General features: G+C 47.5%; 2 protein-coding genes across 5 annotated transcripts in view; both read left to right on the top strand.

The window, feature by feature from the left end:
- LOC141091822 (UDP-glucuronosyltransferase 1A1-like) overlaps window positions 1–25,154 on the top strand; it is a 269,983-nt gene that overhangs the window by 103,088 nt on the left and 141,741 nt on the right. The window lies entirely within an intron of this gene.
- Window positions 2,509–4,558, top strand: LOC141091824 (UDP-glucuronosyltransferase 1A6-like). Its single transcript, XM_073577572.1, has one exon. The coding sequence runs from the start codon at window positions 3,363–3,365 to the stop codon at window positions 4,377–4,379; it is 1,017 nt and encodes a 338-aa protein (XP_073433673.1). The 5' UTR covers window positions 2,509–3,362; the 3' UTR covers window positions 4,380–4,558.

A 25,154-nucleotide genomic window follows, 5' to 3' on the forward strand; every position in this document is an offset into this window, starting at 1 on the left:
AATTGAGGCAAAAAGATCATTTTTGTGAAAAAAATAAGATTTTTTATTTTTACGGCTCTACATTATAAACTTCTGTGAAGCACTTGAGGGTTCAAAGTGCTCACCACACATCTAGATAAGTTCCTTAGGGGGTCTACTTTCCAAAATGGTGTCACTTGTGGGGGTTTCCACTATTTAGGCACATCAGGGGCTCTCCAAACGGGACATGGCGTCCGATCTCAATTCCAGCCAATTTTGCATTGAAAAGTCAAACGGCACTCCTTCCCTTCCGAGCTCTGCCATGCGCCCAAACAGTGGTTTATCTGTACATATGGGGTATCAGTGTACTCAGGGCAAATTGTACAACAACTTTTGGGGTCCAATTTCTCCTGTTACCCTTGGTAAAATAGAACAAATTGGATCTGAATTAAATTTTTTGTGAAAAAAAAGGTAAATGTTAAGGGTTAATAAACTTCTTGAATGTGGTTTTGAGCACCTACAGGGGGCAGTTTTTAGAATGGTGTCACTTTTGGGTATTTTCTATCATATAGACCCCTCAAAGGGACTTCAAATGTGATGTGGTCCCTAAAAAAAGAATGGTGTTGTAAAAATGAGAAATCGCAGGTCAACTTTTAACCCTTATAACTTCCTAACAAAAAAACATTTTGGTTCCAAAATTGTGCTGGTGTAAAGTAAAGTTATTTTGTGTGACATACTATATTTCTCTGTTTTAAGGGCATGAAAATTCAAAGTTTGAAAATTGCGAAATTTTCTAAATTTTCGCCAAATTTCCGTTTTTTTCCACAAATAAACGCAAGTCATATCAAAGACATTTTCCCACTATCATGAAGTCCAATAAGTCACAAGAAAGCAATGTCAGAATGACCGGGATCCATGGAAGCGTTCCAGAGTTATTACCTCATAAAGGGACAGTGGTCAGAATTGTAAAAATTGGCCTGGTCATCAACATGCAAACCACCTTTGGAGGTAAAGGGGTTAAAACGTGAAAGGGAAAAATAAAAAAAATTCATGTTTAAAAGCTAGTGTAGCTCAAAACGTGTCGACCGTTATCATGTTTTTTAAATTTTTCCCTTTCAAGTTTGAATGTACTAATAAATGTGATGTTTTATGAATTTTGTGGTTGCTATATTTTCCTATTTTTTTTCACGGTGTGTATGAGTAGTGCCTGTCTTACTCAGTGAGTGGAACATTTATGCATGGGCTGAGGTACTGTGCCTGCCCTAACCTAAAAGGACTGTTTGTTCTTGTGTTCTTGTTTTACATTTTGACTGCATTGCTTGTTTTGCAAATCTGAGAGACAAAAAACTTTACTCTGGTTTTGAGACCCTAAATCCATGACTGTGTAGATCTAGGCCAGTGATGGCGAACCTATGGCACGCGTGCCAGACAGGGCACGCAGAGCCCTCTCAGCTGGCATGCGGCCAAGGCCTCGCCTCACTGTTCAGAGCTGCAGCTTCCTCCTCACACACATTGAGCAGCGCGGCCGCGGAGCTGAATGATGATGTCATCCAGCCGCGGCCGCACCTCTCAATGTGTGAGAGGAAGTGACAGGAAGGACGCTGCCAGCGTGCGGAGACCGCGGAGAGGTGAGTGTGGCTGCTGGTGTGTGTGTATGTGTGTGTGTGGCCGCTGGTGTGTGTGTGTGTCGTGAGTGTGGCCCTGTGTGTGGAGAGGGTCAGTGATGGCGGTGATGGAGAGAGGGACAATGATGGGAGTGATGAGGACAGGGCCGGTGATGGGAAGAGGGACAATGATGGCAGTGATGGGGAGAGGGACAGTGATGGGAGTGATGAGGAAAGGGCCGGTGAAGGGGAGAGGGACAATGATGGGAGTGATGGGGACAGGACCAGTGATGGGGAGAGGGCCAATGATGGGAGTGATGGGGAGAGGGACAATGATGGCAGTGATGGGGAGACGGCCAGTGATGGGGAGAGGGCCAATGATGGCGGTGATGGGGAGAGGGACAATGATGGGAGTGATGGGGACATGGCCAGTGATGGCGGTGATGGGGAGAGTGACAATGATGGGAGTGATGGGGAGAGGGCCAGTGATGGGCAGAGGGACAATGATGGCTGTGATGGGGAGAGGGACAATGATGGGAGTGATAGGGAGAGGGTAATGATGGGGAGGAGGAAATGATGGAGGTGGTGGAATGGACAATTTCTGCAAGAAGTGGATCATGATGGGGCATATTTCTGCATCAAGGGGATCATGATGGGGCATTTCTACATGAAGGGGATCATGATGGGGCATACTTCTGCATGAAGGAGATCATAATGGGGCATTTCTACATGAAGGGGATCATGATGGGGCATATTTCTACTTCAAGGGGATCATGATGGGGCATTTCTACATGAAGGGGTTCATGATGGGGTGTATTTCTGCATGAAGGGGATCATGATGGGGCATATTTCTACATGAAGGGGATCACGATGGGGCATATTTCTACATGAAGGGGATCAAGATGGGGCATATTTCTACAAGAAGGGGATCATGATGGGGCATATTTCTACAAGAAGGGGATCATGATGGGGCATATTTCTACATGAAGGTGGTCATGATGGGGCATATTTCTGCATGAAGGGAATCATGATGGGGCATTTCTACATGAAGGGGATCCTGATGGGGCATTTGTACATGAAGGGGATCCTGACGGGGCATATTTCTACATGAAGGGGAACATGATGGGGCATATTTCTACATGAAGGGGATCATGGTGGGGCATATTTCTGCATAAATGGGATCATGATGGGGCATTTCTACATGAAGGAGATCATGATGGGGCATTTCTACATGAAGGAGACCATGATGGGGCATTTCTACATGAAGGAGATCATGATGGGGCATTTGGCATGTGTTGGCACTTCGTCATAAATTATTGGGTTTTAGGTTGCAGTTTAGGCACTTGGTCTCAGAAAGGTTTGCCATCACTGATCTAGGCTTCTACCAAAGAGTGTGCACCCTACAAATGTTTGCTCACAGAATGCACTATTATTAAACAATATACAGTATAACCCTTTGTGCATCTAATAAAGGTGAGGGGGTTTATACTACTCACTAAATGGCCTAAATATTTAATTTCTGGACTGGCACTGGTACCCCGAGTAGAAGCTGGCTCTTCATTGCTCCCCTGACACATCATCTACAAATGTTTATTCAAAGAGATTATTTATTGTACGCATTATTGCACTTTGTAACAATGATTTATCGTACTTTTTGTACTCTGGGAAAGAACAAAAAAGCTAAGCATGGAGTTAACCAACAAGTTTGACAAATTTCCAAGTCTACTCAGTGTATAAAACAAGTCATTCAAGGTGAATTGGCCCAAATGAACATTAATTCCTGGATGATCCTCTGCAGCAATGAAGCTGTCTCTGTTTTCTCTGTGTTCAGCCCTGATGATCGTGTTATTTGTTTTTAGACAAGTTAATGGAGGCAAGCTGCTTGTAATTCCTATTGATGGTAGTCCCTGGCTCAGCATGCGTCCTCTGGTGGAGAAGCTGGCACAGATTGGACACAAAGTTGTGGTTGTAACAGGTGAAAGCAACATGAGAATTGGTGAATCTGATCTCTATACAACCAAGACTTACTCTATCCCTTACAGCAATCAAGATTTAGGATTACTCATAGAAAAGTTTGGAAATGATCACTTTATCCAATCTGACTTCCCTGGTGTGGCTATTACAATGTTTAATGGTATGCAGGACGTTTATAAGGTATATGACAACATTTGTAAGGTCTTCTTAGATAACACAGACCTTATTCAGAGTCTTAAGGATGAGAAGTTTGATGCTTTACTCACCGATTCATTTTTTTTATGTGGAATGATACTAGCTGAACACCTTGATGTGCCCACGGTGAACTATGTAAGGGTAATGCCTTGTACTCTTTACTTTATAAGCGCACAATGTCCTAGTCCTTTTTCGTATGTGCCTAGAATTTTTACTCAGTACTCAGACAAGATGATGTTTTCCCAGCGTGTAAAGAACGTACTGGTCAGAATGTTGGAGCCTTACTACTGTGGACTTACATACTTGCCAATTCAGCAAATAGCTTCAAATTTTCTGAAGAAAGAGGTCACAGTTGAGCAGCTTCTCAGCAGAACTTCCATTTGGCTCTATCGATATGATTTTGTCTTTGAATTTCCAAGACCTATAATGCCCAACATGCAATGGCGGATCTTAATAGGGGCGGATGGGGCGGTCGCCCCGGGCCCAAGGTTTTTTGGGGGCCCAGGGGCAGGGGCAGGGGTGGGCTGGGCCAGGTGGCAGAGAGGCAAATGCCACCCGGACCGCTCCCCCAGCACCTGTACAGGGCCGGCCGTGCCCTGTGCTGTGACGCCGCCGGCAGCAGACAGCCGCCCGCGTCACATTCTATGAGGGGCCGGGAGCTGTGCACGGCCGTCACCTTGACGGCTGCTCAGCTCCGGCTCCCTCCGGCTGTACTTCCGGGTCAGATGTCGGGCGTGCATGATGACGTCATCGTGCACGCGCCGACATGTCCCGGAGGATGCTGAAAGCAGAGGCGCTGCTGGGGAGCGAGCCGGCTGTGAGGTAAGTATGGGGAACTTTTTTTATCTTTTTTATTTATAAAATGAATTAAATGGGGGAGGGGGTGAGTGGGGGCTGTACACAATGAAGGGGGGGTGACTGGGGCCTGTATATGATGACGGGGGGGTGACTGGGGGCTGTATATGATGAAGGGGGGTGACTGGGGGCTGTATATGATGAAGGGGGGTGACTGGGGGCTGTATATGATGAAGGGGGTGACTGGGGCCTGTATATGATGAAGGGGGTGACTGGGGCCTGTATATGATGAAGGGGGTGACTGGGGCCTGTATATGATGAAGGGGGGTGACTGGGGGCTGTATATGATAATGGGGGGGTGACTGGGGGCTGTATATGATGACGGGGGGGTGACTGGGGGCTGTATATGATGACGGGGGGTGACTGGGGGCTGTATATGATGACGGGGGGGTGACTGGGGGCTGTATATGATGACGGGGGGGTGACTGGGGCCTGTATATGATGAAGGGGGGTGACTGGGGGCTGTATATGATGACGGGGGGTGACTGGGGGCTGTATATGATGACGGGGGGTGACTGGGGGCTGTATATGATGAAGGGGGGTGACGGGTTGTACAGGATGAAGGGGGTGAGTGGGGGCTTCACAGGATGAAGGGGGGATGAGTGGGGGCTTCACATGATGAAGGGGGGTGAGTGGGGCTGCATATGATGAAGGAGGGGTGAGTGGGGCTGCACATGATGAAGTGGGGGGTGAGTGGGGCTGCACATGATGAAGTGGGGTATAAGTGAGGCTGCACATGATGAAGTGGGGGATAAGTGGGGCTGCACATGATGAACTGGGGGATAAGGGGGACTGCACATGATGAATTAAGGGGTAAGTGGGACTGCACATGATGAATTAAGGGGTAAGTGGGACTGCACATGATGAATTAAGGGGTAAGTGGGACTGCACATGATGAATTGGGGGTAAGGGGAACTGCACATGATGAATTAAGGGGTAAGTGGGACTGAACATGATGAATTGGGGGTAAGAGGGACTGAACATGATGAATTGGGGGTAAGGGGGACTGCACATGATGAATTGGGGGTAAGGGGCACTGCACATGAAGTGGGGGTAAGGGGGACTGCACATGATGTGGGGGTAAAATTAACTGCACATGATGATGGGGGAGTGGGGCTGCACATGAAGTTGGGGGGGAAGGGGACTGCACATGATGAAATGGAAGGGGGGATAAGGGGCTGCAAATGATGAAGCGGCACTGCAGATGAAGTGAGTGGGTGATAGGGGACTGCAATGGATGAAGTAAGGGGACTTCAAATTAAAGTGGGGACATTAAAGTGGATCCCCTATGGCCAGGATCACGTTGGGCGATTTTGTGCGTATTGGCCGTAGGCCTACAACTTATGTGCAACGTCTTTTTAGGCCATGTCCACACGTGGTGGAATGGTGGCGGGTTTTCCGTATGGACCCGCAGCAAACCAAGTGCTGCGGTCCGTACGGCTGTCAATTCCCGCACGGGGACCGCAGCGCTCAGGTGGGAAGGGGGGTACAGGGGCCCAGGTTTTATGAACAGCCCCGGGCCCATAGTCCACTTAATCCGCCACTGCCAACATGGTGTTTGTCGGAGGCATCAACTGTAAACCAAGAAAACATCTAACCACAGTAAGGCTTATCGTAGGTAAACAACTAGTATTTGAAGGAATGTTCATAAGTATGTTTACAGGTGGTGTACTATAATGATATCATGATATACTGTATAAGTAATTACCAATTGCAAATTTTATTTCTGTTTTATTTTAATGTCCTAATGTGCATGTTTATTTTAAGGCCTATTAGAAATTATTAGTGACATATATGAGAAATATTTTGTTCAGCTTATATTGGTATCCAAGATTTTAATATGACATATATTGTGGACCCTACACTTGCACTTGAGGTTTTTTTTCTATTTATTATACACACAATACATTAATTAGTATACTGATCGCCATAGGCCACATGCACACATTCAGTATTTGGAGAATTTTTTACCTCTGTATTTGTAAGCTAAAACCAGGAGTGGAACAATAAGAGGAAAAGCATAATAGAAACATTTGCACCCCTTCTGCATTTATCACCCAGTCCCAGTCCAATCAGAGGAAAAGTATATTAGAAACATGTCACCACTTCTGTATTTTTCTCCCACTCATGGATTTGGCTTATATATACTGAGGTCAAATACTGAACTTGTGAATGTGGCCTTATGCACAGCCTCCACCGCCTCACTCTTCGCTATACACAGCCTCATACTGCAGCAACACCTGACTTCTCTCATTTTGCCATCACACCTCTCATTTTCCCCTGCACAGCTCTCATTTTCCCCTCACTCCACTATTTTCACCTCATACCTCTTCATTTTCACCTCACTCCTCTCTTCCCCTCACACGTGCACAGCAACTTCCTGTTATGAGCACAGTGGTGTAATCCATGAGGCTCCTCCCTTTCCCTTGATGTCATGCCTCACAGGAGCGACTCCATTCTAGACATGACGGAGCTAGATGTGGCCTGTGTCTGCCATGCACTGATACTCTGAATGTGGCTTGCAGTGTCTCTGCCCATGTGCGCTAACATTGTGGGCCGTGTGTATGGGGCTTTGCATGTGGCTATGCAGAGCAGGCAGGGCTATGTGGAGTTGGTGTGGCTTGATACATATACACACACACACACCTTCATATATATATATATATATATGTGTGTGTGTTAGGTGTCGGGAAACTGCAGCGGTTCAACAGGAATCCAGAGCCTCATGTTCTGTGGTCTCCCATTGTCTTTTGACCACAGAGGAGATTGCTCAGCAATCCCGGCTTCCCAGATGCTCTGCCCAGACCTGCTCTGTGGGGCTGGCTATTGCTGCCACCTTTGGGTCAGTAATGGCAATGCAGGCTGCTCAGCAGAAAATCGCTCCAGAGGCTGTGTCCTTCTGTCGCTCCACTGAGCATGCTCACGAGACGATCTCCCATTGGAGATCAGGAGCCACATGCCCAGGTCCTTCTCCAGATCTGATTGGTCCATCTCAGGGATCTGGAAGCTTCTGGAAGGTCCTGGCTATAAAAGGTTCGCATGGCCGCTCAGCCATGTGCTAGTATAGTCTCTAGTTGCTACTGTGTTAATGGTGATGGATGCATGAACCTGCGAATGACTCATTAAGATCCCCTCCCTCTGATATTACGAGTGTGTATAGGGACCTAGCTATAGAGTCAGCGCCAGCCAGTGGCAAGCTACAAGCCACTACAGCATCCTCCACAGTGATAGCGTCCAACAATGCGCCTGCTTCCGGGCATTGTTGACTAGCGGCAGTGTCTGTCGCAGCGCTGCAGTCTGCAGCTCCTCTTGGCGTCCGCCGTTGCGACGCCGCATGCACGGTAGGTCTAGATGGACGCAGACCCTCTGCCTAGGGCCCAGCTCCTATGACCATATACCGTGTGTGCACTTCTCTGAGATCTGTGACGCTAACAGGCTCAGCCATTAGCTAGCAGCAGTGTTAACACCTTCTGCACGGTGGACCCCGGGCGGCAAACGCACTTTACGTTATTTTATATTTAGTGCGTCCCTAACATATATATATATATATATATATGTATATAAATTTTTTATTATGCTATTTCTGGTCCAGTACACTTTTGATGATCACTGTACAGCTTAATAATGTTCACCATTTGGTTATATGCTTAATATTTATGATGTTATAATTTGTTATACTACTGTAGCTATTAAACACTGTATTTGGATATAATTCCTCTGTAATTAATCCTAATTGAATGTGAATATATTAGTTTTCACTGACACTGGCTTTATAGAAGAGATGAAGCGTTGCTGTCTAAAGGCCCCGGAAGCAGACGATGAGAAACAGCCCAGGACGTTCTCGAGCGATCAGCGATAACCAGCGGGGGAGACGGTCGGAGGTAAGTATCACATGTAGCAATATCGCTGCTGCGTCACAAAACCAGTGACGTTATAGCGATATTGCTAGTGATATCGCTATGTGTAACGGGCCCTTAAGCCTCCATAAGATTAATAAGTTAATCATTACACTAGCCAATATTAGTTTTCTGTTAAGTGACTTTCGAAAGTCCTCACTGTCCCCACTATTGTTTTGGTGATCTATGAATAGCATTAAAACATACTGACCCCTTGTGGACATGGCCAGTTTTGGAATTTAGGACATGAAATTTTTTTTTAATGTTGCCTCTTTGCACTCTGGTAGAATTATCTTTTAACTTTCTCATTGTATGAGGCTATTTCTTTTTTTTTTTTTTTTGCATGACAAGTTTTGCTTGTAGGTGCCATGCTAGATAATATGTACTGTACGTTCGCAATTAAAGATGTTGTCCACTACTAGGACTCTACTTATAAAGAAAAACACCAGCTCACCCTTTGTGTTTCGAATAGTGAAGCACTAGGCCACGCCACCGCCAACTTTGTAGATGCAAGTTTGAGAGATGAAGCGGCCACTGTTGAGCTGCTGTGACTTGATTTTGTTCTAACAAACTTCAGACTTCCATGGGAGGTGTGAGATGTGCTGCCCATTAGTGGCTGCATAACAATGCTGAATTGGTGCTAGTAAAGAAGGCGAGTATGGGGTATTTTTATTTCACAATGGGGAATTTAGTATTTAAAAAGGTGTAGTCCTAGAATTAAAAGGTCCAGCTTTTCAAATCCAATAGGAGATAAAATCGTGATTTTATTGTTAATCTATTAACAGTATCAGAACTAAGAACGTCTGGCATTTGAAATGTGTAGGTTTCATGGAGGTCGCCTTCATTTTTTATTTTTGAAACGTGTATAATCTTTTTAATGGCATAACAATAAAATCACGATTTTAAATACTATATTCCCCAATGTGAAATAAAGATACCCCATACTTGCCTTCTTTACCAGCACCGATTCAGTGATGCAATGTAGCTGCTAATGGGCAGCAATTCTCACACCTCTCCTGGAAGTCTGAGGTTTGTTTGAAGAAAGTCAAGTAACAGCAGCTCAATTGCGGTGCCAAAGATAGGGTGCGCAGGTCGCATGCAGCGTCATACGCCCATAGGCGGAGCTAACATGAGGAGGCGTGGCAGGGGGCGGAGCATATCAGCGACCGTGCACAGACCGACGCAGGTCTGTTCAATGCAAGTGTGAAACTAGCCTGAGTCTGACAGGCGATCTGCCAGTGTAAAATGGACAGGTCTCATGCAATGCAATACATGTGTATTGCAATGCATGAGACCAGTGATCAGAAAAATAAAAACTGAACTCTCATACAGGGACTAAGTAAAAAAAAAAAAAGTTTAAAAAAAGTTTTAAAACTATAAAAAACTAAATAAAAAATGGAAGAAAAAATATGAAACCAATAAATATGTATATTTATGTAAAAACTGCTTATGGAATGACCCAACCTATAAAACTTTCACACTAGTTAACTCCTTTTGCGCATACCGTAAAAAAAAAACTTTGCTTTTTCATCATACCGCCAAACATAAAGTGGAATAGAACATGATAAAAAAGTCAAATAAAAATGGCACCGATGAAAATTTCATCTTGTCCCTCAAAAAATAAGCTGCTATACAGCTCAATCAGTAGTAAAATAAAAAATTATAGCTCTAAGAATAAAGCGATGCAAAAACAATTCTTTTTTCTATAAAATAGTTTTTATGTTATAGAGGCAAAACATAAAAATCAATCTAAATGTGGTATCGCTGTAATTGTACTCTGTCCCGAAAAATAAAGCTGCCTTATCAATTCTACCACATGTGGAACGGCAGTAAAACAAAACTCCCAAAATAATTCCCGAATTGCTGTTTTTTTGTTTATTCTGTCTCCCAAAAATCTGAATAGAAAGAGATCAAAAAATGTCATGTACCTGAAAATGATACCAATAAAAATGTCAAATTGTCTTTCAAAAATCAATTGACAAAGAAAGGTTGCATCTGTTTGAAATGCGTCCGTTTCTGCTTTGTATCAGAATGATACTTTTTATTCTATGACGGAATAAAGTTTAAAGAAATTTTACCAGGAGGTGAAAATCTTATTTTTTTTCTAATTTTTTTCTCATCGTCACATGAATATTTGGATTATGATTTCCCTGCACAATGGACTATGACAATTCGTGATCTGGCATAATTTTTTCTACTTCAAAAATCAATCAATTACATGACTGTCGGCAGAAATATGAAAAAATTATAGCTATCTAAATGTGGCAATGCAAAACCTTGTTTTTGTAAAATAAAGCGTCTTTTAGTGTGTGACAGCAGCCAAGCATAAAAACCCGATATAAATCTGGTATCGCTGTAATCGCACCGACCTGAAGAGTAAAATCGCCTAATCACTTATACCGCACCAGGAAGTGTAAAAAAAGAAATAATACCAATTCTTTACCTGCAGTTCGTTTGTTCATTCCACTTTCTATAAATTGCAGTAAGGCTTGGTGCACATTTATCCTGCGCTAAGCGCTTACACAGGGGTTTCCATGTAAATCTCTGAAATACGTGATTCAGACAGAACCGCCGTCAGAAGATTCCCAATGATGAGGCAGACAGAGACACTGTGGACACCATCTGGCCTGTGATTCAGCAATATCCGTCTTTTTAGGTGTGCATAAAAGCACAGTGTGCCACAGTTTTGTGCACCTCTGAAATGGACAGAGGCCAAACGGAGTCCAGAATAACTCTGCAGCCTCATTATAGTGAATAGATCCCTTGAGGGTTTCATCTGAATCACGTGACTCAGAGATTTAGATGTAAACCTCAATGTAAGTCCTCAGCATAGATCTAAAATTTTCCCAATAAAAGCCTCAACTCAATCCACAAAAAAGCAAGTCCCCACTCATGTATGTCATCTGTTAATGGAAATATAGCGGGCTTCCACGTTACTTGTAATACAAAGTCTATGTAAAAGCGCTATAGTTCCTCTCCCCTAAAAGATATCCAACAAAATCTGTGCTCCCAAATACAAATGCCCCCCCCCCCCTCCTTTCTGAGCCTCATAGTGTGCCTAAACCAGTGTGGCATTTCTGCAGCGATGAGAGCCCACCTACTTTATGGGTCCTGTCTCCAGAAGCATAAGCTGCGCGTAATATATTGGCACTACAACGTACTGGTCACTGCAACGGCAGTTTGCAATTTTCACTCAGCAACATCCACTGCTGCTTGTTTGTGGAAAACACTTATGGAGTCAAAATCGTCACTACACCTGTAGATAAATTTACATAGGGGTGTAATTCCCAAAATAAGGTCACTTTGTAACAAAGTGCAGGTGTTGGGTATGTCACCACGGAACAGACGGACCAACAGGGTCCCATTTCACATAGCGACGCACCTGCGATCCCGACAACGATACGACCTGGAAAGATTCGCTGGTGCGTCGCTAAATGGTCGCTAGTAAGCTGCCAAACAGGCAGATCTCTTCAGCGACGCAGCAACAATCCGGCGATCCGTATAACGACCTCGGCTTTCGTTGGTACCTTGTCACACAGCAGCTATTCTGAATGATTCCAGCCTGCGTCCCTGAGTTCTGCTTCGCCAACGAGGTTGCTCGTCGGCGTCAAACACAGCGATGCATACTGGCCAGCGGGACGCCGATGATGAAAAAATTGCCCAGGAAATTCGAGCACGATCAGCGATATCCAGCAGGGGGGCCGGTCGCCGCTGCGTGTCACATGTAGCGAGATCGCTGTTGCCTCACAAAATCGGTGACGCTTTAGCGATCTCGCTATGTGAGACCGGGGCTTTAAAGGGGGTTTATTTACAGGGATTAACACTGGCAAAATAACAGTGAGAATGTATGCAGAGTGAAACAGATTCTCGAACAGGCAAACAGTAATTAACAGATTTTCTTGAAAATGTAACAGTCTGATGGGGACTTGCTTGCAGGGTCTTCTCCAACGTAGATGCCGATCACCAGTGGCACTTGTTGTCTGTAGTCTCTCTGAGCTCCAAAGTCTCTAGTAACCCACAGCCGGGGTCTCAAGGGTTACTGCAAGACGCAGAGGGGGCACTGGGCAAACGGGGTCACCTCTGCTCTGAGTCTTTTGTTTAAACACAACAGTCTCTCCCGGGGGAAACAACACTCCGTCTCTTGTTAGGTGTCTCAGCAGGAATCAGGGGCTCTGCACTAGCACCGCGGGTACAGGGTGTTAGGCGTCGGGTTCCTGTCGCTGCACAGTGGGAATCCCGAGCCTTGCTTCCGGCGGTCTCCCATTCCTCTCCAGAGGAGGTTGCTCGGCAAGCTCGTCGGTCCCGGCGCTCTGCCCAGACCAGCTCCGTGGGTTTGCTTGCTGCTGCCACCTCTGGCACAGCTATGGCAATGCAGGCTGCTCAGCAGTGAGATTCTCCAGGGACTCATGTCGGGCCACTGAGCATGCCCGTGAAGTGTTCTCCCATTGGAGATCGAAGGTCACGTGCTCAGGTCCTGCTCCTGTTCGGGTTGGTCCATCCGAGAAGCCAGGAAGGTCCCGGACGCTCGCTGCTATAAAAGTTTCGCATGGCCGCTCGGCCATGCACTAGGATAGACTGTATTTTCAGACTATAAGTGAGTGGTGTATGCACGTATGAATGTCTCTGGTGACTGACTCATTATGAAACCCCTACCCTTGGTACGCATGTGTTGTGCAGCCTAGCCTGCTAGCGCCCAGGCTTAGGCGTAGGTAGGGCAGAGTCTGAGTCAGGCAGTACTCATCATCGGTGACTCGGCACGCTTCAGTGCACGTGCTCCATACTCCTTAGCCAGCGTCTATAGCGGCGCTCGTGGCAGTGACGCTGCGTGCTCAGTGGGCCTAGAGGGACTCTAACCCCGTGTCCTTGGGGTAGAGTTCTGTGGCCGCTTGCTGTGCGCTCTTTAGCCGGGCTCTGTGAGTTAAACAGGCTCCGGCATCGATGTTCAGCGGTTGTGCGGCTCTGTGAATTAACAGAGTTCGCTCCTGTTCACATTGGGTGACGTAATCCACGTGTGACTGTTTTCACACCGCTTTATTCTCCTGCTATTACCTAGCAGCAATGTAACACCTCTGCACGGTGGACCCCGGGCTGCGAACGCACCCACTATTATTTTATAATTTGGTGCGTTCCGCCAGCCCTAACATTATCCTAGCGCCAGGGTCTGGCTAATAATGGCGGACGAACAACGACTGCATAGATACATCCAGCAGCTGGAGGGTAGGTTGGCAGCGCTAGAGCGTTCCACCTCAGCTGCGGATGTTACCTCGGTCACTGTTCAAGCAGCTACAGAGGCTGTCGCCCGTGTCTCCACGGCCAGCCCTGCCCCGACCTTGTCTCGCCTCCCGCTGCCCGAAAAGTTCTCGGGTGATAGTGCTTCATGCAGGGGTTTCGTGAGTCAGTGCTCCATTCACCTGGAGTTGCTGGCCACGCGATTTCCCTCTGAGCAGGCCAAGGTGGGATTTATCATCTCCCTTCTGTCGGGCAGGACCTTGGAGTGGGCCACCCCGCTGTGGGAGCATGGGGACCCCCTGGTACAGAGTGCCACCCATTTTCTGGTCACTTTGAAGCAGGTGTTCCTGGGGCCTCGGGTCATGCACGACACCGCACTTCAGTTGCTGGCCCTAACCCAGGGTTCGTCTCTGGTCAGTCAGTATGCCATCCTCTTCAGAACTCTGGCCTCAGAGCTTGAGTGGCCAGATAAGGTTCTCATACCTATATTCTGGAGAGGCCTGGCTGATCATGTTAAAGACGCCCTGGCCACCAGGGAGGTGCCCACCACTTTGGAGGAGCTCATTACGGTCTTCACCCGAATTAACATTCGCTTCAGTGAGCGAGGGCTGGAGCGCTCCAAGTCCCGCCAACAATATAGGTTGGCGCCAAACTTTGCTAGACCGCTGGAACCTCTCGGTCAGCCGCCTGAGCCTCCAGAGGCCATGGAGGTGTCCCGCACGGGGTCCAGGGTCCGGTCCGCGCGGGTACCTTCAGTCTGTTTCCGTTGCCGGCAGACTGGGCACCTTGCTAAGCAGTGCCCACAGTGGCCGGGAAACGCTCCTGTCTAGTGGTTATCGGAGGGGGCCTACTAGACACAGCGACTATCTCCTCCAAGCTCCTGTTTAAAGGGGTGTTAGAATTTAATTCTTCCATTCTGGTTGTGGAGGTTTGTGTGGACTCTGGAGCGGAGGGCAATTTCATGTCGCCCTACAACATGCAATTCCCCTGGTCCTGCTACCTCAACCAGTCACTATCAGAGTGGTGAATGGTGCGACACTCCCATCCCAAATCACCCACCAGACGGCTCCACTGAGACTCTCACTGTCTCCTTCCCATCAGGAGATGCTGTCTCTTCTTGTCATGCCCGAAGGTATCGACCAGGTCCTCCTAGGAGTTCCCTGGTTATGAGCTCACTCTCCTCACATAGAGTGGTCCTCGGGAAAAATCCTCGGTTGGAGCAAGTCCTGCGAGGGTAGGTGTCTGAGGGACTGCATACAGGTCGCTACCTCTGAGGTTCCCGCAGATCTCTCCTTGCTTCCCAAGACGTACCAGCAGTATGCAGACGTTTTCTCCAAGAAGGCAGCGGAGACCCTTCCACCACACCGCCCTTAGGACTGTCCTATTGACCTCTTGCCCAGTGCTGAACCTCCTCGGGGTCGAGTCGACCCCCTATCTCTCCCAGAGACAGAAGCCATGTCTCAGTATATCAGGGAGAATCTGGCAAGAGGATTCATTAGGAAGTCGGTGTCTCCGGCGGGAGCGGGATTCTTCTTTGTCCAAAAGAAGAATGGAGAATTACGTCCGTGCATCGATTACAGGGGTCTTAACGCCATAACCGTTAAGAACAAGTATCCTCTACCCCTGATATCGGAACTGTTCGATAGGCTACGGGGAGCGAGAGTGTTTACTAAGCTTGATCTGCGAGGAGGCTTTAACCTGATTCGCATCCGCAAAGGGGACGAATGGAAGACAGCATTTAACACCAGAGATGGGCACTATGAATACCTGGTGATGCCCTTCGGGCTATGTAATGCTCCAGCCGTCTTCCAAGACTTTGTGAACGATATCTTCCGGGAGATGCTTACCACCTCAGTAGTAGTCTATCTGGACGATATTCTCATTTACTCTCCAGATATTGACTCCCATCGGAGAGATGTTCGCAAAGTTTTCGATCTCCTGCGGGCAAAGTCCCTTTACGCCAAGTTGGAGAAATGTGTGTTTGAGCAGGAGTCCTTGCCTTTCCTGGGCTATATCATCTTGGCCCAGGGGTTGGCCATGGATCCTGCCAAACTACAGGCGGTGATGGATTGGCAGGAGCCCCATTCTCTCAAAGTGGTGCAGCGCTTTATGGGGTTCATACATTACTATCGCCAATTCATCCCCCATTTCTCAACTTTGGTAGCGCCCTTGGTAGCCCTCACCAAGAAGGGTGCAAACCCCAAACTGTGGTCGGAAACCGTCTCCAAGGCCTTCGCCGCTATTAAATCCCACTTCGCTAGCGCTCCCATTCTACATCGCCCCGATGTAGATAAGCCCTTCATTCTGGAGGTGGATGCCTCTTCCGTCAGTGCTGGAGCGATCCTGTTCCAGAAGGACTCGCAAGGTCAGAAGCACCCATGCTTCTTCTTCTCTAAGACCTTCACACCGGCGGAGAGGAAGTATTCCATCGGGGACAGGGAGTTGCTAGCAATGAAGCTGGCCTTCTCAGAGTGGAGACACCTTCTGGAGGGAGCTCACCACCCATTCCAGGTGTTCACCGACCACAAAAATTTGGTCTATCTACAGACTGCCCAGCGGCTGAATTCTCGCCAGGCCAGATGGTCCTTGTTCTTCTCCCGATTCCATTTCACCCTGCATTTTCTCTCCGGGGAGAAGAACGTCTGGGCCGACGCTCTTTCTCACTCCGTGGTGTTATCGGAGGAGGAGACATTTTGGGACCAAACGAACCTCTGATCTCCTGGCGAGGACGTACTGGTGGCCGCATATGGCCCGTGACGTCGGGGATTACTTTAAATTCAGGCATGCGTCTCTTGCGCCCAGAATCGGTCCTCTCGGCAGCGGCCCGCTGGGTTACTCTATCCTCTGCCGGTAGCGAACAGGCCCTGGGAGATGGACGGTATGGACTTTGTGGTGGGTCTGCCCAAGTCCAGTGGCAGCACCGTCATTTGGGTGGTCACCAATCATTTCTCCAAGATGGTGCATCTGGTACCACTCTCGCGGCTACCTTCTGCACGGGGCCTGGCAGCGTTGTTTATTAAACATGTTTTCCGCCTGCACGGCATGCCGGATAAGATTGTCAGCGACCGGGGTCCTCAGTTTGCATCTCGGTTCTGGATAGAGCTCTGTTCTCTGCTCAGCATTGAGCTAAATCTCTCCTCGGCCTATCATCCCGAGATGAACGGGTTGGTTGAGAGAGCCAACCAGACCCTGGTGACATATCTGCGACATTTTGTCTCGGCCAGGCAGGATGATTGGGCATCCTTGCTGCTGTGGGCGGAGTTCGCTTTGAACAACGCTGTGGCCGATTCCACCGGTCAGACCCCATTCCTCTTAAATTACGGCCAGCATCCGCGCATCCCCGTGCCCATGCCCGTGTCGTCCACCGACCCTAGGGTGGCAGACTGGGTGGTGGAGGCACGTGACATTTGGGATCGCACGCAGGATGCTATCCGGGCCTCCAAGGAGAGAATGAGGGTCTCCGCTGACGCACACAGGCGTCCTGCTCTGACCTTCGCCCCTGGTGACTTAGTGTGGCTTTCTGCCCGAAAGATCAGGCTGCGGATTGAATCCGCTAAGTTCGCACCACGCTATATTGGCCCTTTCAAGGTCCTCGAGCAGATCAACCCTGTGGTCTACCGCCTGGCCCTTCCACCACACTTGGCTATCTCGGACACGTTTCATGTGTCTCTCCTTAAGCCGATTCACATGTCCCGGTTTTATGAGCCATCTGCCGGGATATCGGACCTGTTGTCAGACGAGTTTGAGGTCAATGCCATCGTGGGATGCAAGGTGATGCGGGCAAAAAGTTTTATTTGGTGGATTGGAAGGGTCATAGTCCTGAGGCTCGGACCTGGGAGCCGGTGGAGAACATCCACGCTCCTCTTCCCATTGAGGAATTTGAGCGCAGTGAGGCGGGGGCCCTGGAGGGGGGGTAATGTTAGGCGTCGGGTTCCTGTCGCACAGCGGGAATCCCGAGCCTTGCTTCCGGCGGTCTCCCATTCCACTCCAGCTGCAGAGGAGGTTGCTTGGCAAATTCGTCGGTCCTGGCACTCTGCCCAGACCAGCTCCGTGGGTTTGCTTGCTGCTGCCACCTCTGGCACAGCTATGGCAATGCAGGCTGCTCAGCAGCAAGATTCTCCAGGGACTATGTCCTCATGTCGGGCCACTGAGCATGCCCGTGAAGTGATCTCCCATTGGAGATCGAAGGTCACGTGCTCAGGTCCTGCTTCTGTTCGGATTGGTCCATCCGAGAAGCCAGGAAGGTCCCGGACGCTCGCGGCTATAAAAGGTTCGCATGGCCGCTCAGCCATGCTCTAGGATAGACTGTATTTTCAGACTATAAGGAGTGAGTTGTGTATGCACGTATGAATGTCTCTGGGGACGGACTCATTATGAAACCCCTACCCTTGGTACGCATGTGTTATGCAGCCTAGCCTGCTAGCGCCCAGGCTTCGGCGTAGGTAGGACAGAGTCTGAGTCAGGCAGTACTCATCATCGGTGACTCGGCACACCTCAGTGCACGTGCTCCATACTCCTTAGCCAGCGTCTATAGCGGTGCTCGTGGCAGCGACGCTGCGCGCTCGGTGGGCCTTGAGGGACTCTAACCCCGTGTCCTTGGGGTAGAGTTCTGTGGCCGCTTGCTGTGCGCTCTTTAGCCGGGCTCTGTGAGCTAAACAGGCTCCTGCATCCACGTTCAGCGGTTGTGCGGCTCTGTGAATTAACAGAGTTCGCTCCTGTTCACATTGGGTGACGTAACCCACGTGTGACTGTTTTCACACCGCTATATTCTCCCGCCATTACCTAGCAGCAATGTAACACCTCTGCACGGTGGACCCCGGGCTGCGAACACACCCACTATTATTTTATAATTTGGTGCGTTCCGCCAGCCCTAACGCAGGGGCTACGCGCGGTCTCTGCACGGGCTACTGTCTCTGCACAGGCAGCTATCTCTGCGTGGGCCGCTATCTCTGTATGGGTCACTGTCTCTACACGGAAGTCAAGGAGTACCTCTCCAGTCACTGCAGACACCGGTTCCACATACTCACAGGATGCAGTCTCTCTGTACAGTCCCCCGGTATTTGCCCTCTGAACGGGAGTTCTCTCTCCTCCCCAGAGCGCGGCTGCGTCCTGCCCTGACCTCTGCACAAGCTGCTCTCCCTTCAGCGTGCCCTGTCTTCCCGCTCTCTGCCCGGCTTCCTTCCTGTCCAGCACAACTTCCTCTTCCCCACTGCTACTGACAGGCCCATGATGCAGTCGGTCCAGGTTCAAGAGTCTTCCCCCTGGCAACCCTACTGTGCAGCTATATGGTTCCAGGCATGGAGCAGAGGAGGTAAACCCTTTCTTGTCCTTCTTGTGTTTCACCCCTTTACAACTTGAGGGGGGATTCTGCTCTTATGGCACCTAGGGGCTCTGTATATGTAGTCTGCAAACTATTCTACAATAATTTGTTCTTCAAGAGTCAAATAGCACTCCTTCCCTCCCAAGCGTCGCTGTGTGGCTAAGCAGTACTGTACTTCCACATTTGGGATATTGCCATGTTCCGCAGAAATTGTGATGCATTTTGGCGCAATTTTTACCCATTTCCTGTGTGAAAATGTAAAATCTGGGGCTAAAGCAATTTATTGTGGTAAAAATGTAATTCTTTTTTCTTCACTGGTATAAAATTCTGTGACACACCTGTCATGTCAATATGATCATTACACCCATATGTGAATTAATTGAGAAGTGTAGTTTGTAAAATGGGACCACATATGGGGGTTTCTGCTGTTCTGGAACCCCAGGGGCTCTGCCAATTTGACATGGCACCCTCAAACCAGTGCAGCAAAATCTGCACAGTAATATTTTGCTTCTTCCCTTCTGAGCTTTGCAATGTGTCTCAAAAGTAGTTTTCGACCACTTAAGGCAGGGGTCCCCAACCTGTAGCTTGGGAGCCACATGTGGCTTGCGGTCCCATGAATTGTGGCTCGCGACTGCCAGCTTGGTGCAATAGGTCCAGGTCTAGCAAACAGGTATGAAGAGTACATATCAAAATGGTGAATTTTGTGAGTAGCCCTGCACAGAAGAGCATATTTGGATGCATTTTACTGGTCTTAGGGGTTTAGAGATGTTTAGGTATGGTACACTGGAAGATGATACTACCTGTTATAGCAGGTGCTCAAAGCTGGATGTGACAGTGTGTTGGGAGTCCTTGATGGGAGAATACTGAATGGGGGTATTGTGGGAACCCCTGGATCTCAGTGTACTGCTTTGGAGTGATTTCTGTGGAACAGTTTTGGTTATCATTATACCTGTAATGGGGGCTTTGGTTGACACTACTTTGAAGGGGGACAGGAGCAGGATGCTGCTCGTGACCCCCTCTCAAAGCTGAATGTGGCTCGCAACCCTCTCTCAGTGCTGAATGTGGCTCGCAACCCTCTCTCAGTGCTGAATGTGGCTCTCAAGGTCAGAAAGGTTGGGGACCACTAACTTAAGGGGTATTGATGTACTCAGGAGAAATTGCATAACAAATTGTACTGTTCGTTTTCTCCTATTACCTCTTTTGAAAATTACAAACTTGGGGTCATGTATCCACAACCTATTCCAGCCAAAATAGCACTCATTCCTTTTCCAGCCCTGACGTGCACCCAAACAGTCGTTTTCCAACAAATATGGGGTATCGGTGTGCTCAGGAAAAATTGCACAACAAATTTTGTCATCTATTTCCTCCTGTTACCCTAGTGAAAATAAAAAAATTGGGGCTAAAGCAACATTTTTGTGGAAAAAATGTGATTTTTTTTTCATATCTCAGCATTATAACATTTTGTGAAGCCTTTGAGAGTTCAAGGCGCTCACTACACATCTAAATAAATTTCTTGAGGAGTGTAGTTTTCAAAATGACATAATTTGTGGGGTGTTTCCACTGTTTAGGCCCCTCTGGGGCTCTCCAGACCCCACATGGCTTCGGCTATCGATTGCAACCAATTTTGTATTCCAAAAGTCAAATGGTGTACCTTCTCTTTCGAGCCTTGCCATGTGCCCAAACAGTAGTTTTCCTCTACATATATGGAATCAGCATACTTGGGATAAATTGCAAAACAAATTTTGGGGTGTATTTTTTCTTGATACCCTTGTGAAAATAAAAAATTGAGGGCTAAAATAACATTTTTGTGGGAAAAATGCATTTTTAATTTTCATGGCTCAACATTATAAAATTCTGTGAAGCCCCTGAGGGTTCAAGGTGCTCACCACACATCTAGATAACTTCCTTGAGTGGTCTGGTTTCCAAAATATGGTCATTTGTGGGGAGTTTATACTGTTTAGGCACATCAGGGGCCTTCCAAACGCGACATGTCATCCGCTATCGATTCCAGCCTATTTTGCAATCCAAAACTCCTTTCCTTCTGAATCCTGCTGGTGCCCACACAGTAGTTTTCCACTAAATATTGGTTTTGGCATACTCAGGAGAAATTGCACTGCAAATTTTATGGTGCATTTTCTCCGGTTACCCTTGTGAAAATTAAAAATTTGGGGCTAAAGTAACATTTTTGGAGGAAAAAGTTAAATGTTAATTTTTTCCTTCCACATTCCATTAATTCCTGTGAAGCACCTGTAGGGTTAATAATCTACAAGACACCTCTCCATTACTAATTCTATAGTTATACTGTAAATAAACACACAGCCAGAATAAAGTCCTTTAATTGAAAGAATGACACAGACTCCTTTTAATCAATCTAAATGAAATCATACTTGCATCATCACCCAGTCCACTGAAGCCATGGTTTTTTGTAACCACAATATTCTTTACCTGTCCGCCGAGAACATAATAATCCATTTGTCTCACGACGGTTCTAGCTCTGCTACATTTAGAAGGCAGGCTGCATTGTTGCATGATGCGAGTGGATCGCCCTCGCACCCAGGGCAGCGGGGTACTCGGAGCTGGGCCCGTGGGTTTCAATGGGAGATGTCACGGTAGCTGTGACCCAGGCCGTGGCCCTGGGCGTCCATTGTAAAAGGGAGGATGTTTGAACGTGTGGATGATGATTGAAGTTTACGAGTGAATGATTCGTGACGCCACCTATGGTGTTCGGCAATGAAGATGTTAAGCCGACGCTGCAGACAGATCCTCTGGGACAGATGGTGTGGTGCAGCAATGATCTAGTGGCCCTCCACAGGTAGGGCAGTAGTCCCTGGGCAGTGTAGGTGAGGAGATAGGGAAGACACGTAGATGGTGCAGTATCAGGCACAGCGATGTAGAAGTGCTGAGTGTGTTGGCGCAGGAATAAGTGTAGGACACCAGGGCATGTAGTTCCAAAGCTTTACTCACAGTCTGTTGTGCGTACAGGTGCCCGCATCCGTGCCGTGTCTTCCAGGTCAGGAGCTCAGCCAACTTCCAGGCAAGATGAAGTACTCTGTTCCAACACTCCGCCAGCATGTGCCTTTCCTGAACGTCTCCCTCCTTAGCGCTCGTAGTGAAGTACTCACAGTACTGAGTTACACTGGAGTTCCTCCTTTCTGATGTTCTCAGAACTCTACTTGTACGGCAGACAGCTGTAGCCTGCTTCGGGGACTCCTTGCTACTAAGTCCCGGCTCACTCACGTTGCTGTTGTGCCCCCAAGTCTTGTGTGGGAATAAAGTGGTGACAACTTCTATTCCTCCGGTGTCTGCTGCAGGACCATTAGTATCCATACAACCTCGGGGACCGGACCCCAGCCATGCTCTTAGAACTTGAGGAAGGGCTCTGCTCTAACCCTAGTCCTTAGTTCTCTTCTTCTCCTTACGTTCCGTTCTAATCTTTCTTTCTTATGGAGAATTAGGCTTTCTGAATATCTCTTCCCTGTGCCAGCAGACCCAGGTCACTGAGGTCTGCTGCAGAACTTCCTTCCATCCATCCCACTCAGGGGATCTTCTCTCACAGACTCATCTAGTCCTAATAATCTCCCGTTCTCTTGTGCATCTAAGCTCCACCCACCTCCCAGCACTCTTTGTGTTCCAAGCAGGGAGCCACCAAAGGTGCTTTGCTACACTACTATGTTGTGTGGGATGCAGGTGTTGGAGTGTGGTCAGGTGTCTCCACCTTACCTGAATGGTGGGGTACCACACCTCAGGAGGAGGTGCAGTACCTCTGTGGCGACTGAACTCTCAGGGGCGCCACACGAGTATACGGCCTGCCATCTAGCAGAGACACTGAGCAGCATGTGCTACCGCTGCTCAGTATTTCACGTTGAACTCCTATAACCTAACTGATGTCATTGCGAGTGTGAGAAAGTTCACAGCCAATTAACTCAATTCAACTCACTGACCTCAGCGCAAACTCCATGGAAAAAGTTGTAATGTCAATTGCACTGTTTTAGTGTTTGTTTGCCTGGCTGGTTATCAAGAATACAGGAGAACTCACATCAAATTCTTTTAAATTATTTATTTATAGCACAAATGATGGGTCAATTGATGCCACTTTTCCTGGTGTTTGCTCCTAATTTTAGCTATTTTGGCAGCTTTTTGCCCCCATGATGGTGTTGTCTATGCGTTTGGTTTTGCCTCCCTTTGAAGTCAGAGGGGTTTGGATACATTCGCCGATCCGAACTGAGCCGAATCTTGAAAGGTTCGCTCATCCGTAGTGCTGACAAGATCCAGCACCAAACTAGACTCCTCTCTGATTACTGTCCACGGAGTATATTCTCTCTGAATCTCTGGAGGAGCATTTTAGAGAATAATATACTTTTCACGGGGTTACGACAACAGAGAGGAACCAGAAGACCACAGCGTCTGATCACTCCTACTCCTGCGCTGAAAAGAAGCACTTCTCCTTGTTCTTAAATGGAGTTAATTTCTTTTGGCAGAACAAGGGGTTAATCAGCCATGTTGGGAGCTCTGGGAGTCTGAGCTCTCAGTTGAGCTTGGTTAGCAACTCCTATTCCCTGTATATTCTGGGTTCTGATTGAGACACAATGTCAGAGCTATCTTATGCTGCATTACTTGGAGGAAAGGTGTTTTGGTGGATTTATGAGGATTTTGGAGGAGTTACCAGTGCCTGTTGCGTGGGTTTGTAAGTGTGATAATTCCCTGTCCTCCACTCCCCGGTGAATTGCTCTGTTATACAGTCATGGCCAAAAGTATTGACACCCCTGCAATTCTGTCAGATAATACTCAGTTTCTTCCTGAAAATGATTGCAAACACAAATTCTTTGTTATTATTATCTTCATTTAATTTGTCTTAAATGAAAAAACACAAAAAGAATTGTCCTAAAGCCAAATTGGATATAATTCCACACCAAACATAAAAAAGAGGGTGGACAAAAGTATTGGCACTGTTCGAAAAATCATGTGATACTTCTCTAATTTGTGTAATTAACAGCACCTGTAACTTACCTGTGGCACCTAACAGGTGTTGGCAATAATTAAATCACACTTGCTGCCAGTTGACATGGATTAAAGTTGACTCAACCTCTGTCCTGTGTCCTTGTGTGTATCACATTGAGCATGGAGAAAAGAAAGAAGACCAAAGAACTGTCTGAGGACTTGAGAAACCAAATTGTGAGGAAGCATGAGCAATCTCAAGGCTACAAGTCCATCTCCAAAGACCTGAATGTTCCTGTGTCTACCGTGCGCAGTGTCATCAAGAATTTAAAGCCCATGGCACTGTGGCTAACCTCCCTAGATGTGGACGGAAAAGAAAAATTGACAAGAGATGTCAACGCAAGATTGTGCGGATGTTGGATAAAGAACCTCGACTAACATCTGAACAAGTTCAAGCTGCCCTGCAGTCCAAGGGTACAACGGTGTCAACCCGTACTATCCGTCGGTGTCTGAATGAAAAGGGACTGTATGGTAGGAGACCCAGGAAGATCCCACTTCTTACCCCGAGACATAAAAAAGTCAGGCTGGAGTTTGCCAAAACTTACCTGAAAAAGCCTAAAACATTTTGGAAGAATGTTCTCTGGTCAGATGAGACAAAAGTAGAGCTTTTTGGGCAAAGGCATCAACATAGAGTTTACAGGAGAAAAAAAGAGGCATTCAAAGAAAAGAACACGGTCCCTACAGTCAAACATGGCAGAGGTTCCCTGATGTTTTGGGGTTGCTTTGCTGCCTCTGACACTGGACTGCTTGACCGTGTGCATGGCATTATGAAGTCTGAAGACTACCAACAAATTTTGCAGCTTAATGTAGGGCCCACTGTGAGAAAACTGGGTCTCCCTCAGAGGTCATGGGTCTTCCAGCAGGACAATGATCCAAAACACACTTCAAAAAGCACTAGAAAATGGTTTGAGAGAAAGCACTGGAGACTTCTAAGGTGGCCAGCAATGAGTCCAGACCTGAATCCCATAGAACACCTGTGGAGAGATCTAAAAATGGCAGTTTGGAGAAGGCACCCTTCTAATATCAGGGACCTGGAGCAGTTTGTCAAAGAAGAATGGTCTAAAATTCCAGCAGAGCATTGTAAGAAACTCATTGATGGTTACCGGAAGCGGTTGGTCGCAGTTATTT

The sequence above is a fragment of the Dendrobates tinctorius genome, unplaced genomic scaffold (assembly GCF_039654945.1).
Source record: "Dendrobates tinctorius isolate UK_male_01 unplaced genomic scaffold, ASM3965494v1 ptg000056l, whole genome shotgun sequence".
Lineage (NCBI taxonomy): Eukaryota > Metazoa > Chordata > Amphibia > Anura > Dendrobatidae > Dendrobates > Dendrobates tinctorius.